Source organism: Lissotriton helveticus, chromosome 11 (genome assembly GCF_964261635.1).
Source record: "Lissotriton helveticus chromosome 11, aLisHel1.1, whole genome shotgun sequence".
In the NCBI taxonomy this organism is placed as follows: domain Eukaryota; kingdom Metazoa; phylum Chordata; class Amphibia; order Caudata; family Salamandridae; genus Lissotriton; species Lissotriton helveticus.
Genome location: NC_136072.1, coordinates 548025692 through 548038069, shown reverse-complemented (window position 1 = coordinate 548038069; position 12378 = coordinate 548025692). Strand labels below are relative to the sequence as shown.

Here is a 12378-nt window from a genome sequence, read left to right as displayed (position 1 = left end):
TTTGCCTCATGGCAGAACACCTCCCGGGCAAGGACAATCAGATGGCCGATCTGCTCAGCAGATACAGCCATCAGATGCACGAGTGGGAGATACATCCATCAGTACTCCGCCCGTACTTCCAGCAGTGGGGTCATCCAGAGATAGACCTGTTTGCCACAAAGGAAAACGCAAAATGCCAACACTTTGCCGCCAGGTTCCCTCACCCAAAGTCGCAGGGCAATGCGATATGGATGAACTGGTCAGGCAAATTTGCGTACGCTTTCCCCCCAGCACCTCTCATACCGCTGGTGGCAAGAAAGCTAAGGCAACACTCGATGACGCTCATCCTGGTTGCTCCAACGTGGGCTCGCCAACCATGGTACACCTCGTTTCCAGAACTTTCCGTGGTACCGCATCAAAGGCTGCATCTCACTCCAAGGCTCTTGACGCAGAACCATGGCGACATTCAGCATCCAGATCCGCAACAGCTCAATCTGGCGATCTGGCTCCTGAGGTCCTAAAGTTTGGCTACCTCAACCTGCCTCCTGAATGCATGGACATCATCAAGGAGGCAAGGAAGCCCACTACCAGAGCTTGCTATGCAGCAAAATGGAAGCGTTTTGTCATCTCCTGTACAGAACATCACATTGACCCCCTAGATGCTTCAATTCCTAACATCATCTGCTATTTGTTACATCTTTACAAATGCAATCTAGCGTACGCTTCCATTCGGATACACTTATCCGCCATAGCGGCTTATCTACAAAACAGGCAGCATCTCTCTGTTTTCAGGGTGCCTGCCATTAAAGCCTTCCTAGAGGGACTGAAACGAGTCATTCCTCCAAGAACACCACCAGCTCCAGTGTGGAACCTCAATGTGGTCCTCACTAGGCTGATGGGCCCACCTTTCGAGCCACTGCACTCCTGCGAAATTCAGTTTCTGACTTGGAAGGTGGCTTTTCTCATTGCTATTATATCGCTCAGACGTGTTAGTGAGCTGCAAGCGCTCACAATCCAGGAGCCATTCATACAGATTCATTCAAACAGGGTAGTACTACGTACGAACCCCAAATTCCTTCCAAAGGTGGTGTCACAGTTTCATATCAACCAAACTATTGACCTGCCCGCATTCTTTCAAAACCCACAAACAGTGGCGGAAAGAATGCTCCATACATTAGACGTTCGAAGGGCGTTGATGTACTAAATTGATAGAACACAACCCTTTAGGAAAACACAACAACTTTTTGTTGCCTTCTCTGCACAGCACAAGGGCAACCCTATTTCCAAAGCAGGAATAGCCAGATGGATTGTTAAGTGCATTCAAATCTGTTATCAAAAAGCTAAACGTACTTTAACAATACCCCCAAGGGCGCACTCCACACGCAAGATGGGGGCCTCCATGGCTTTCCTGGGAAACATTCCTTTGGAAGACATTTGTAGAGCAGCCACGTGGACTACACCGCACACATTTACCAAACACTACTGTGTCGATGTACATTCCAAGCAGCAAGCAGCTGTAGGACAGGCTGTTCTCAAGACACTCTTTCAGACTTCTGCAGCTGGCACGGGCAACCGCCGTTAATGGAGGGACTGCTATGTATTCTATGCTAAAGATATGAATTTAGCAGCCCACATGCCTCGAACTGAATATGCTACTTGCCAGTATGCATCTGTTCTTGGCTTGTAGGGCTGCTAACATTCATATCGCCCACCCTCCTCCCCGGTGCCCGTAGCGGCTGCAGACACTCTCTTGCATTCAATCATTTGCATGGACATCCTTTACACTATTTCACTCCATCTCTGCCACAATGGCTAAAAACAATCTGGGGATGGAGTCGATGCCCATGCGCACTGTAGTCCAGGGGAGGAGCCACCTATCTCGTGATACTTCGAAGACTCTTCCAGGACAACAAGGTGCAATCATCCGGACCCAACACTAGGCGGCGATCTATGCTAAAGATATGAATGTTAGCAGCCCTACATGCCAAGAACAGATGCATACTGGTAAGTAGCATATTCAATCCGGTGTTCTAACCAGAACTTTGATCCAGCGACTTGCTAAGAATTTATACTTGCATACTTTCTTAATCTAGCCAAATCTGGCTTACAATTCTCTTCAATTAAAGTCCATTTGGCAATGATAAATATAATTTTCAAAATTTTCTTTCAAAGTCCAAATTATTAAAGACTTCCAAGAGAGTTTAAAGTGATTTTTTTCCTGCCAGTATGCCATCTCTTCCCCTACATTGGAATTGAACATAGTACTCTCATGCAATCTCTTTTTGAGCCCTTCCATTAAGCTTCATTACAACACCTTTCTTGTAAGGCTGCTTTCCCATTTGCTTTCACTTTAGCACGTAGGGTTAGTGAGAGTCAAGCTTTTTTCTCTCCTGAACCTTATGTAGTGTTCAATGGCAGTAAGATTGTTATGAGAATTCGTCCAAAATTCTTCCCCATAGTAGTTTTGGATTTTCACATTAACCAGTCAATTACTTTGTCTATTTTTTTGCATTCTGCCACTCCATCAGAAAGTACTCTCCACACTTTAGAAAATGGGCTTGTCTTAAAATGTTATCTAGACAAAACAAAAGGCATACTTAAGTCTAATCACTTTTTTGTAAACTATAGGCCTGTTCGTTCAGGTTTAGCCATGTCTAAACAACCTATATCCAGGTGGATGGTGTCTTGCATTTTGTTATGCTATCAGAAAACAAATTCAATTCTGTCCGGTAAATCAAAGCTCATCCTGCTATGGGGAAAGAAGCTACAGCTGGTTTAAGGCGGAATATTCTCATTGCCGACATACGTAAAGCAGCTGCGTGTTGATCAAATCACACTTTTACCCAGCATCTTTTGTTTGGGCTCCGATGCAAAAACAGATGCTCAGGTAGGACAGACTTCCCTGAGGAATCTATTAGCTTAGTTTTCTCTATGGATAGTCTTGTTTCTTTTTTACCAACATTTGTAGGGATGGGCTTGCTACTCAGTTCAGGGCTTATGATTATCAATGGAGATCCCCTGAGAGAGAATGTGAGAAGTTGGCCTGATATGCAGTGCTCACTATTCTAGTGATCACTATGTATCCGTCCAGACAACCCTTATTGATGACTGGTTGTAAGTCAACCTTATAGACCAGCTATCCTAGTAGCATGGATACGAGCAGTCTAAGGCTAAGACTCTAGAGGGCGTGTTAAGCCAGCTGTTTTACCATCACATTACCCCTTGAACACCAAGTGAAAGGACACCACACAAGTTGTTATGAAAATAAACGTGTATTTATTTCTAACAAGACTACCCTGAACTCTTTATGAGTCAGGGAGCTAAGCACACAACAAAACTCTTACGAAAATACTTTAAGTCGCACAATTTACACAGATGCCCTAGGGGCACGAAAAACCATATACACAAGAAGTGGAATGCGAACTTGCTAGCAGGTAAGTAATACTTTTCTAGACTGTAGAAACGCTAGGCCTACAATGCTGAACCCTTGGATTAGAAGCAGGAGGCCTAGGGACGCCGTGTGCAGAGTGGGAACTCTCATGCGTAATGCGGGAACAAGTCTATGGATGCTTAGCAGTTGCAAAGTTACTGTTCTCGGGCGAACCCGACTAGGTGGGTCGAAAACGGGAGTGGATCCGAACACTTAGGGTGTTGGACTATGCTGGAGCACCGGGGTACTCAGTTTACCTAGCCCAGGGGCTGCGGCTGCATAGGGTTGAAGTTGCGTCAGAAACCCTCGTTGAAGAACCAGGAGCCTGAAGAAAGAAGTTGCTGGCAGGCGACCAGTGAAGAAAGTTCGTGGAGATCCAAGCCTGGATCAGGGAAGAAGACCTGAAAGCAGAGGGGACCAAGTTCTGAATCACTAGCCAGTGATTTAGGTGGGCACCAGGGTGGCACCGGACGAAGTCAACTCGACCAGGTGAGTGGGCGCTGCTGGGCTCTGCAGTCTCTCGGACCAGGAGGCGTTGTCGGCGACCAGGATGGAGGTGCGAGCTGTCGCACGAAGATATCTGCTTCTGACATCGCTGGACCCAGGATTGGGCAACAAGTCTTGGCAAATGCAAGGCCCACGCGGTGGACCTAAAATGGCGTCTTGAGTGGACCAGGAGGGTCCAGGGTGCTCCTCTTTTGGAGGGGAGCAAGGGCTAGTCTGGAGCAACCAGACCAGCAGTGTTTGTCGTCGTGGAGCGGTGTGAAAGGGCCACTAGCCAACGGGCAAGCGACCTGGACAACGCGGTGAGCAGCAAAGAGCAGAAGGGCCCCACGCAGATCTCGTGGATGCAGGGGGACTGAACTTCGGTGCTGGAGCTGCTCAGGGCCGGGGCTTCTCTTACCCCAAAGCACTCAGTCGAGGGTCACTCGGTGGTCGTGCTGGACAAGCGTCGTGCAGTCTTCAAAGATGGCCGGTCCCTCGAGGTCTCGTCACACCCACGGATCACAGCTGGGCTGATGATGTAGGTTGAGGTCAGAGGTGCCAGGGAAGCCGGGTCTCGTCGTGCTGGGCAGTCTTGATCCGGAGGAGAGACTTACAGCAGACCGCGATGCTTGGTTGGTGCCTGCTGCTGCAGGGTGACTACTCCTTAGTCACAAGGGAGAAATCTTGAGAAGAAGTCGAGAGTTCCTTTCGTGGAAACTAGTTTCAGGATTCAAAGATGATCGGATTTGGAAGGGGGCCAGTTCCTACCTTTATCCTGCAAAAGGGGGCTGGCACGCGACTAAGTCCTGCCCTATGGGTGGGGCTAGGAGGGGGGTGGTTACACCCCTCTCCTTTGGCGGGCTTTTCCCCAGCTCAGGGTCTGGAGTGCCCCTGGAACTGGTTCAAGCCGGCCTATGCACAGTGAGCACCGGGGTGCCACTTGCAGTCACCTTCCTCTAAAGCCCTGCCTACCTAGGATACACAAAATCCTGTCTGGGACGGTGCTGGCACCGCCCCTGACAGGAAACCCTTTGTCCTTGCCTCCTGCGCTGGGAGGACTCCCAGCAACAGGAGGGCAGACTTGTGTCTCGGTGGCAGCATCCATTTTGTGGAGCTAAGGCTCTGTCTGACTTTAACCGGGGTTACAGGTTACCAACATGTCGTGTCCCTATAGAAGGGTGGAATGCTAACCCCGTCGCCAGAATTGGTGAGGGGTTAGTATTCCAATTCGTATGACACCTTACTCGACATGGTTTGATAAAGCGATACCAGAGTTGGCATATAACCGCGAGGATTATAATGCACTTAAGAGTATATGGTATGCGATATCATGGAAATGGCTAAGGGATGGATCCCGAAAGCCGCAGACAGGCTCAGCTCATGCCAGAGCACCATCTCACACGATTCCAAGCACTCTGCCTTCAGGATTGTCAAGGCCTGCCATAGGAGTGACTGATAGGAGATCTGTGTGTCCATTTAGGTTTAGATATAGGTATACTATATCTAAAGCAAAGGGTGAGTACACCACTTTGCCCCAGCTGTCAAGCAGCCAGTTGTGTCTGTTTGGTCAGTTAGCCCAGGGGTGGCACAATACATGCTGCAGCCCCTGGGAGACTTCTGGGTGCACCTCAGCCCTGTGTACAGGGACTTAGAGAGGGCCCAGTGCCAATTCAGTACCTGGGTACAATTTGGAATAGAGAGAACAGCTAGGCTGTGGGTCTGATTAGCAGGCCCACAGCCAGGAAAGTCGTAAACCAGTGAAGCAAAAAGCAAAAATCTGGGTGATCATAGGATTGCAGACCCTACTCTCCTACAGAGAAGTAATGTTTTTTTACCTTTAATCCGACTTCCCTCTCAAGGGAATCTCATTGAAATCATTAGCAATCTGCCCTCCTGTCTGGTGGAAGAAACCGAGATGATTAATAGACAATCAGTTCCCCTAACTAATAATACCATTCGGTAAAAAAAAACTGAGTTAACTGCTACCTACTTGGCAAGATGGGATACTGGTGGGCTATGAGCCCTTAAAGTTGCATTCTTTTTATATCTGCAGAGTTGCAGCTTATAAAGCTACATTGTCGTCTTCCTTCTTCATTTTCCCTTAAAAGTTTGTGAATGAGATTTGTGAGGACAAATAACTCAATTCCAGCTAAATTATCCAGTTTCTTTTTTAATTGTATATTAACACTTTTTTAAACGCAAATTAAAGCAATTGGCCAATATTACCTAATACATAGGCTGCAAAACTTTTAATATATTCAGTCTTTACTGAAGAAAGGTGAACATCTACACTTAAGATTTATTGTAAAGAAGTGCTCAGTGATCTGCCCCCACATGAGGGGGGACTAATCAATGCTTATGATTTCAATGGAGATTCCCCTGAGAGAGAACTAGGATTACAGGTAAGAAACCATTCCTTGTAGGCAATTAATCCTTACCCTCATAAACTATGCGCTGACGACTGTGGGTTGTTTACTGAAAAGTGGTAGGTTAGTTTTATTGTAGAGCTCTTCATTTATTTTATTTTTTTGCATTTATATAGTGCGTTTGCCACAATAACTGATTCAAAGATACAAAAAGTGTTTTGAAATATATTTTAGGAAACAAGAAATGTTGATTAATGTAAGAACAAATGTATAGTAACTGTGAGTCCAGTGTTTGGGTACCAGTAAAAAATAGAGCTGAAATGTGATTGTACACCTGCTAGTTGTGGGGAGAAGAACATAAATTCAAAAGCAGGAAAGAGATCCTGCCCAGGGACTTGATAAGAAGTGTTTGGGATTAAGGACATGAACAAGTAAGGGAGTCGAGGTAGGAAGGGGGGGGTCGTTCAAGAGAATGGGTAAAGTAGAAGAAAGAAGATTAATAGTTCACGCAAGAAGTAACAGTTGATGATCATTTTAGTAAAGGTGAAGGATAAAGTTGGCAGCACTTGAGGAGAAAATATGGAGCTTGGCTGGTATCGGTTCCGACATTCTGAGGTCACTTGCTATACAAACTGTCACAATGGTAAGGGGTAGAAAGGCATGGGGAAGAGCATTGACAGTGAATATTTTTTTATTTTGAGCCGAGGTCCGATATTCTTTGCTTAATGCATTGCGTTGTCTCTGTGTGATAGTATGCAGTTTTGAAGTTCATTCATGATTAAACTGAAAGCTGGTGCATGCCTGTCAGGACAGCATTGGTTGGATGGGAATCTAGTATCTTGATTATGATTTTTCTGCAGTCGATTGGATGCTTCTGAGAATAGCCCAGTTTTGTTTGATATTGTGCTTATGTACTGCTTTGTGAAATGTTATATATCCCCGGCAAGAAAATGAAGGGACCGCACCCCATCGGGGTTGAAACTCGGTTAGTTTATTTCACCGATACAAAACACAGGACGCCTTTCGGCTACACTGTACAGAAAGTGCCGTGAGTTCAACATAATTATATCCTGCTATTCACATTGAAGTTCCGGTGCAACATGCAGCTACACAAATAACGGACTCCAAATCATATAGTAAAGGGAGATGTCGTCTTAGCACATATGAATCCGTAAAGGAAAATTCCTTAAGTTGTTCACGTATACATGATCAACATTAATGCATTTTGTAATCATTTCACAAAAAATCATTAATTCATTATTCTGTTCGCTCCCTTAGCGAGATACCTCTTAATTTACCAAAATTTAGACCTGGGTGGGCATAATAATCATCAAATCCATGTTAGAATCATTGCATCAAAATTCATTGGTTCATGAGTCCCTTTCCCCTTTCCTCCTTTAAGGAGATACCTCTTATTTTCAATATAAATATAAAATATTGTTTATATAGTGCAGGTAAAGTAGAACTTTATATAGTTCTTTAGGTGAGGTTAAGGAGTTAAATTCTTGATATGATAGAGTAAAGGTTTGGGCTGAATGTGAAAATATTGTCAGATTGAAAATAGCTAAACGAACAGACAGCAAAAAATTGCTATAAGTAGCTAGAGTGTGGACAGCATTGCTTGATGTACTTAAAAATCCAAATATTATGGGCGGGAGCGACCAAGAGGGAGATGGGGATGTCTGACCTCCCTGTATTGGGTCTACTCACAAAGTGTCCCCGAGTTAGATAAAAAACCTTCCAAGCAGAGAGAAAGGCCTCTGAGCATATGTTAGCGGCCCTTGAAGTTACAGTTATGTGCACCAGTAAGTCGGCTGAGCATATAATCAACTAAAAGACACTCCTGGGTGGGAGGGTATGGAGCAGATTTACGGGTTGTCAAGGCATATACAATAAAGAAATCTTGTTCGCGCTATATAAAACTTTGAATAAATAAATAAAAACAGTACTGGGGGTATGATATTGCCCGGTAAGTCCCTGCTTCTGGGGAGACCACTGAGGGGAGAGCATGTCTATACAGTATCCTGAAAATAACAAGGTGGGAAAGATATCATATTGATGTTCGACAGTATCGCTTCATCAAAATTGCAATAAAATCTGATTAAAAAAAAAAAAGATAGAGTAAAGGTTTCGGGGTGACATGAGGTGGTAATGTGGTTTGATTTACTGGGTTCATTGTATTATATCATGGGAAGTGTAAGGTGTTTGCCAAAGTGAGCAAGGTTTTCACATCTTTGTTAATTGCTTTACAGTTGAAACAAGCTTGCATTACTTACGAATGTTTGGTACTTGTTTTCTAAGAATAGTCTAGCGACGTATTTGTGTTTTAAGTAACTCTTCCGTGCGTGAGATAAGCTAACACTCGTGCTGCTTGTCAGTACTGTGTGCAAGGTGCGTAGTTGCTCTTCGGTTGCTTGTGCTGCTTCTGCTCTCAGTATAGTTGAAATATTTGACATATACCTGCGCTTGTTCTCTGTGAGGCGATTGTATTGCTGATGCCTGTATTGCATTTGTCTGAGTGGGCAACTTCCACTTTTGCTGTCTGTGCTTGTCCAGTGTATGAGGAAAGATGAGTTTATTCAGTGTATCTGCCAGTGTTGTAGCTGCTGATTGATTGCATGAAGATAGGCTTCCAGTATTTTAAAGCCCCTGGTGTGCCCAAAAGCAAAAATGCATTATTGCAAGTCAGTTCTAGCATTTGCCCTGAATTCTTTTGCGATTTTACACATCCATCCCCATAGTTAAAAAAAAATGTACAGAGCCTTCACTCTCCTTTCATATTGACCTTCTTTTTCTTAGTCTTCTGTGCTGGCGGAGCTATTCCAGGAGATGCTGCAGCGCGATTTTGGATACAGGCTCTATCGTGGCCTGCTCAGCCTGCCGGAGGTGCCAGAACCAGGTGATACAGCGGGAAAAAAGAATGTCGAACCAGAGAAGACAGCAGAGAGTGAAAAGGAAGTAGAAATCGAGAACAGGGAGGTGTTACAGGAGTCGGAGAATATGGCAGAGAATGCAGGTGATCTCCAGTCTTTGCAGGTGAGAACAGTGGAATCTGCACTGCTCCTCTGTGTTCGTGGCTGTGCTGTTTGCAATAGGCCTAGGCAAGTGAGGCCACCATTTGACATGAGTGAAAGGTAAGACCCTCTGAAGCACTTTCTTTGACTGAAGGTAAACTATTCCATCACCCAAATAATGGTTTTGGTTAGTGCAGCCCTGTCTTATAGTATTCGTCGTTTGGGGACCTCTCGATGGCTTTGGATACATTTCTGCTTCTATTATTTGCAGACAGTGCTATTCCCTATAAGCCTGTGGAAGTGAACCTTCTATACCCGCTCTTGTTTTAAGTAGGCTGAAATTCCAGATTTGCTCGTTAACCCTGGTACCAGCCTCCTGGGAAGGCCAAAATCTACTGAGTTACTTTGAACTTGTCTTGGATAAGCTAAGCTTTTTATATTTGATTAGTTTTGACTTTACTGCCACAGCTTCCTGCTTCAATATTCTATATCCTTTTGGAGATGTAAGAAAATGGACTTGAGTAAACTGCAGAAATACTGCTTTGCTTTTCTGTGTAATGACATGTTTTATAAAATGTTTTAACCCTCAACTAGAGAACATGGCATCAACAAGAAAAATCAATCACAGAAAAGATACTATCCTAAAATGTCATATCCTGTCATGAATAATAACATTAAAAAACACTTTAAAAAAAAGAATACTGGCAGAGGGAAGGATCGGACGAAGACCTCATTTGAGGTAGAATTCTTCCGAAGTTGTAACTTTGTATTTCAGAAATAGCTGACTGAATAAGTTTGCTCTAGCATCAGACAGTGCTAGACAAAGCATAGTTTGTCTAAAATGCGCACTTTAAAAGGCAGATGTTACCAACTTCCGATAATTGATTTGACCTGTAAACCGGCTTTTGGAATAATAATCTTTTTGTGACTGAGGTTTACCGTCATGCACAGTATTAACTGACAATTGAAAGGTTTTTAAGTTGACAATGTTGAAAGTCGAAACTAAAGCAAACGTTTAACATTCAGTCTTTTAAAATGTAATTTGGTTGACTGAATTCCAGTATTCTATTTCTTTTAGCGATATGTATGAGTTTTTGTGTCACTTGTAAGTTAAAGTAAAGGCAACCTTTGCACTCTCCAAATGAATTTAATTTAAGTTTTACTACTTCTCTTAAGGTGACCGATCTATCATTTAAAATCTAGTAACCCATTTTATGATAGCTGCAAGTCCAGCCAGATTAGTGTCTAAGTACTCCGACTGGGGTCGATTTGCTCAGAGAGCAAAAGAAACATAATCGTTCGAGGCATATGAGCAGTAGATCATATGCTATGCATAGATCGCCATCTAGTGTTGGGTTCGGATGTTTGCACGTTGTTTTTCTTCGAAGAAGTCTTTCCAGTCACGAGGTAGGTGACTCCGCCTTTCGGTGATAGTGCGCATGGGCAACAACTCCATAGTCAGATATTTTTTTTCTGCCATCGGGTTTGGACGTCTGTCGTTGCACTCTGGTTCGACACCGTTCCTTCGGTTTCCCTCGGTACAGCAAGATACTCACCCATGATAGTATTGTTTTCGATCGTGTCTTCCTTTCTATCTCGTATCGTAAATACTTAAAATAATCTTTCGAACAAAGTTCGTGGAAGGCTGTCAGGCATACCTGCGTCGGGTCGACCTGCAGTCAATGGAACAAACTCCCTTCCAATTCTGCCCCCGGTGCCATGCGAAATTTCTGTGCACAGACTGACACGAAGTGTGTAGTCTGTGTTTGTCCCCCGAACTCAGAGAACAACACTGCGACGCGTGTCAGGCTTTCCGGTCCCAAAAACACTTTACGCGTGTCAGGCTTTCCGGTCCCAAAAACACTTTACGCGTGTCAGGCTTTCCGGTCCCAAAAACACTTTGCAACCGTCGAGCTCGAAGTCGCGACATGCAGAGCCAGCCAACAAGCTCCATTCCGGTAATCTTCGAGTCGGAGGAAGAGGCCGGCGAGGCCATGGGAACAGAGGAGGAGGAGAAGCAGGAGCCAGTTGCCATCTCAGAGCTAGACTCCGACCAAGAGGAAGACATCCCACATGGTCAACGTACCCTGAGTGCACCTTCCGCCTCATCCCAAGAGACTATTTCAATTAAAAAGAAGGCTCCGATCCAACCCCCGCCCTCGGGCCCTGGTCAGCACCGAGTTCACGCTTCAGACACCCCACCCTCTGGCTCGGCACCAAAGCCTACCAAAAAGCCTTCCAGCTCCGAAAAGACTCCCTTCAAGCCCATTTTGGAGCCCAAACCTTTGGACATAAGTCCGGCACCGACTCCCACCGTCCAGCCCCAAAAAAATCATCAGATACGTAGACATCAATGGTTTCGACTCTGGTACCGAAAATTTCGGCGCTGAACAGACAGAACTGCAGGAAAAAACTACAAAGCCCAGTTTCGATGCCCCAATTGACAAACCGGATCTGAAATAAAAAATTTGGTATATCCATCCACAGACTGGTCATATCACCAATAAAGTGGCTCTAAAAAGGACTGATGCAGAAGAATACCACATCCCTTTAAAGAAGAGATCTGTTGGAACTAACCCTTCCCCTCCTCCTCTTCCTCCACCTCTTCTTCTTTCATCACCACCTTCCCCTCAGATTCAACCAATTTCGCCTGAACATTCACCACCACATATACCTGACAACCAGAGTGATGGGGTTGATGATCAGGATAGGGATGATCAGCCATTACAAGACCCATGGGATGATTATAACACCAATTTGCCCAGATGATAGTGTAGGCTACATCAAGTTACTGGGTAGAGCTTCCAACTACCATGGGGTGCAGCTACATAAGGAGTCATTAGCAGAAGATTTCCTCTTTAAAACCCTCAGTACCACACACAAGTCATCACATACACTATCCATACTTAAAGGGATGGTCAGGCCTGTAGATGACATTTTTTAATGTCCCAGTCAGAGCTTGTATTCTTACCCCTAAAATGGACAAGAAGTACAAGCCAGCACCATCTGACCCAGTATATATGAGGACAATTGCCACTAGCCTCCCTGGTTGTGTCTAATGCAAGAAAAATAACCAAATCCTAGACAACAGGAGCTGCTCCAC

At 44.7% G+C, this 12378-nt stretch overlaps 1 protein-coding gene across 5 annotated transcripts in view; it reads left to right on the top strand.

Moving 5' to 3' along the window:
• Positions 1 to 12378, top strand: part of CCAR2 (cell cycle and apoptosis regulator 2) — a 399374-nt gene that overhangs the window by 185564 nt on the left and 201432 nt on the right. For all 5 annotated transcript variants that reach the window (XM_078666278.1, XM_078666280.1, XM_078666281.1 and 2 more), the window contains one exon: positions 9061 to 9297. In XM_078666278.1, the coding sequence (XP_078522404.1) occupies positions 9061 to 9297 (237 nt within the window). The remainder of the gene's footprint in view (positions 1 to 9060; positions 9298 to 12378) is intronic.